At 31.7% G+C, this 3,461-nt stretch overlaps 1 protein-coding gene across 1 annotated transcript; it reads left to right on the top strand.

The window, feature by feature from the left end:
- Positions 1 to 902: 902 nt before the first annotated feature.
- LOC149511567 (rust resistance kinase Lr10-like) lies at positions 903 to 2,702 on the top strand. Its single transcript, XM_089754529.1, has 2 exons — positions 903 to 1,051; positions 1,186 to 2,702. The coding sequence occupies exons 1-2, from the start codon at positions 988 to 990 to the stop codon at positions 2,454 to 2,456; spliced, it is 1,335 nt and encodes a 444-aa protein (XP_089610655.1). The 5' UTR covers positions 903 to 987; the 3' UTR covers positions 2,457 to 2,702.
- The last annotated feature ends 759 nt before the right edge of the window (positions 2,703 to 3,461 follow it).

The following is a 3,461-nucleotide window of genomic DNA, read 5'->3' as shown; positions in this document are numbered from 1 at the left end:
ATTAATTGAGTTACGGATTTATGTTTTGGGTATTTAATGTTATTAGAAATTGAATTATAATCATTAAAATTAAAAATCCAACACTTTATCAATTATGTAACTATTGAGTGTTAATAAACTAAAACATATTTTTTATTTTTGAGATTATCGGAAATGAAAGTCTGACTGCCAAATCCAATAGTCCAAAAAAATTGTTTTTGGTCATGAACAAGGAAATGAATTTCATTTACGTTGTTAAACATCATATTGATATTACTATGAACTCTAACTCCATTTTGAAAGAAAAAATGCATGGGTAACTTTTTTTTAGATACACAAAAAAAAGAAAACTATATCTTTATTAATTTTAAATTGTTGTTATCACTTCATTTCGGTCTTTAAGTAATTGTAAAAAATTGAGTTGGTGTCTGTTAACTCATGACACCAAATTCAATTAGGTAAATTATAGGTATAAATATTAATTTTAAATAGAAACCAAATTTTCTAAAATACCATCCAACATTAGAAATGGCCAAAAAGCGATAGAAAAATTTTCTCAAAGTTGGCCAAACCTTTGACAATTGTTGACCAAATTTATGTAGGAAAGATAAAGGGGGCATTACTTTTACATATAAGAAATTTATCAATTTTAAAAATTTTCTTAATTAATTTTATCAAATTTTATATCTCGATGTATTTTATTTAACTAATCTCGGCGCCATCGTCATTGTCATTTACTTCATGTTTTTTTTATTTGTCAATTTCAACACAGCGTGTAAATTTATTCTTCTCTTGGCCAAAATCAAAGACTTGGAGTGCGATAATGAAAAGGACATAATAAAACGCGGAGTTGACTGGATTGAAGAAATTTTATTGATAGGGTTAGGCTTGTGTGCGGTCAAGTATGAAACTATTATTGAACAATAGAAGATAATTTCTAGTTCTTTGTACTCAAGTCCTCATCTAATTTCTCAAGACTACTTCAGGCCATTTGTTAAAAGCAAGAAAATGTCATCTTCAGATTCTATGGCACTACCAACTCCAGCAAAAATTATGCTTGGAGTGTTTGGAGGTAAGAAATTTTGGTCTAATAAAAAAAATTTATGATCAAATATGACCTAATTTTTTGTTTCTAAATTCAGAACATTTTGTTTATGTTTATGGCTGAATTTTACTAGCAATGATGTCCTCTTCACAAAATTTCAGGTTTCTTTGGCTTTTTTATAATTCTTTGCTGTATATCAAATATAATGAATACGAAAAAGAAAACAGAGAAACAGGACAATGAAACAGAGACGCCAAGGGAATTAGCAAGAATGTTGAGGGAGTTGATGGCTTATTACCAGCAACAACCAACGACACAAGTTGATGCAACAGTGGATGAGGAAGCAGGATTAAAGAAACAAACAGTAGAACGATTCATACAGCACATGCTCGAAGAAAAACCAGCCAGGTTTTCATCCCAATTGCTTGTAATTTTCACATCAAATTACTCTATCAAGTTAGGTGAAGGTGCGTATGGAGCAGTCTATCAAGGACGTTTTTCTGACGGACAGCCGCTAGCTGTTAAAGTACTCAACAACTATGGTATAGATAAGAGGATTGAGGAGCAATTCATGGCTGAAGTCAATACCATAGGAAGAACATATCATCGGAATCTATTAAGGCTTTATGGCTTCTGCTTTGACGCAAAGACCAAAGCCCTAGTTTATGAATATATGGAAAATGGATCTCTTGACAAGCTATTGTTTGAAAATAAACATGAAATTGAGTGGGACAAGTTATACGAGATAGCAGTTGGGGCAGCCAGAGGGCTTGAGTATTTGCATCATTTCAGCCATAGGAGAATAATCCATTATGATATTAAACCTGCAAATGTTTTGCTTGATTCTAACTTTTGCCCAAAGATAGCAGATTTTGGACTTGCAAAGTTGTGCAATCGGGACAGTACAAATTTAACCATGTCAAGAGTTGGAGGAACTCCTGGTTATGCTGCACCGGAGGTTTGGACGCCATTTCCTGTCAACTACAAATGCGATGTATATAGTTTCGGGATGATGCTGTTTGAGATTGTTGGAAGGAGGAGGCACTTTGATGTGAATTTGGGTGAGAGTCAACAGTGGTTTCCGAAACAAGTATGGGACAAGTTTAACGAGGGAAAATTGGAGGAGGTTTGGGTCAGTTGTGACATTGAAGAAAACGACAGGGAAAAAGCTAGGACAATGATAACAGTGGCTCTGTGGTGCGTCCAATACTTGCCAGAGGCTAGACCTTCCATGAGGGATGTTGTAAAGATTTTAGAAGGTGGAGCTGAAGCTACGATTCCCCCAAATCCATTTCAGCATTTGATGTCATCAGCTAATGTACCTTCATGCATGGCAAGCAGCTCAAATTTAACAACAGATTATGAGGATGAGGATGACAGAAATGACACCACGATCATGAGAAAATATGAGATTCAGCATGCAACTTCTTAGAATAGAGTAAGTTTGGTTATAGTTCTATTATTATCCTCTGTACAAAGACTAGAATCCTAAGTTTGAATCCCACCTCTACTCTTGTACCTCCCAACGTCTCTAGCAAAAAAGCGAAAAAAAATCTATAAATTGTCTTAAATTTATGTATTTTTGGTAATAAAAAACTCATGTATTCATCCATACTTCTCCCATTAATATAAATTTCTTAATTAAATATACAGGTTTTGGCAAGTGATTCTTTGTTAACTCTTGAAATAAATTCATTCTTAATGGTTAGGTTTCCATCAAGACAGGCAAATTCACATTAATATCCTTTATCCAGAGGCCGATACAAATGATTTAAAGAAAAATTCTTTTTGATATCGTTAAATTATTTAAAAAAATTTTTATTAATAAAATTAATAAATTCCTTAATAATTTTTTATGTATTATAAATAAATATTTATAAAATATCTTAAACCCGTTTCTGTCATACTACCACAAAAAATGGTTGGAAAAGATTTTTTTCGATTCCCCTGTCCTTCAATCACCACTTTCTCAGAAATTTCATTCCCAACCAATTCATTAAATTAATAATATTAGTTTTAGTAAAATTAAAAAAAATAATGTAAGTGAAATTATTATTATAATAATAAAATTAAAATTAATAGTGAGAATATATATTTGAATGTAAATATAACGCACAAAAAAAGTGAATTGTGATAAAAAAAATTATTAAAGACACTCAATTAAAGTTTGTATGTAATTAAATTTTTTAGCAAAAGATTTTCGTCGCTAAAAGTAAAGTTTTGACTGGCAACCCAAGTAGCGACGGTAATTTTAGTCGCTATATTTCATCAGAAAATATGAACTGGTTAAAAGCATACCGTGGATAAAAATGCTAAGATGTCTATTCTTATTTTTAGCAACGAACATTGTGCCCCTAAAGCTACTACCGACGAAGGCTATTTTTATAGAAATAATTTAGCGACGAAATTTTCATCATTATTTTATACGTGGCTAAAA

Source organism: Durio zibethinus, chromosome 25 (genome assembly GCF_047325235.1).
Source record: "Durio zibethinus cultivar Kanyao isolate XHJ-2024 chromosome 25, ASM4732523v1, whole genome shotgun sequence".
NCBI lineage: Eukaryota > Viridiplantae > Streptophyta > Magnoliopsida > Malvales > Malvaceae > Durio > Durio zibethinus.
The sequence above is the reverse complement of the archived record's forward strand: the minus strand, read 5'-3'. Positions and strand labels throughout refer to the sequence as shown.

Coding starts and splice junctions, on each gene's coding strand:
- LOC149511567 (XM_089754529.1), top strand. CDS start 988: ATGTCATCTTCAGATTCTATGGCACTACCAACTCCAGCAAAAATTATG. Junction 1,052..1,185: donor TATGCTTGGAGTGTTTGGAG/GTAAGAAATTTT, acceptor ACAAAATTTCAG/GTTTCTTTGGCTTTTTTATA.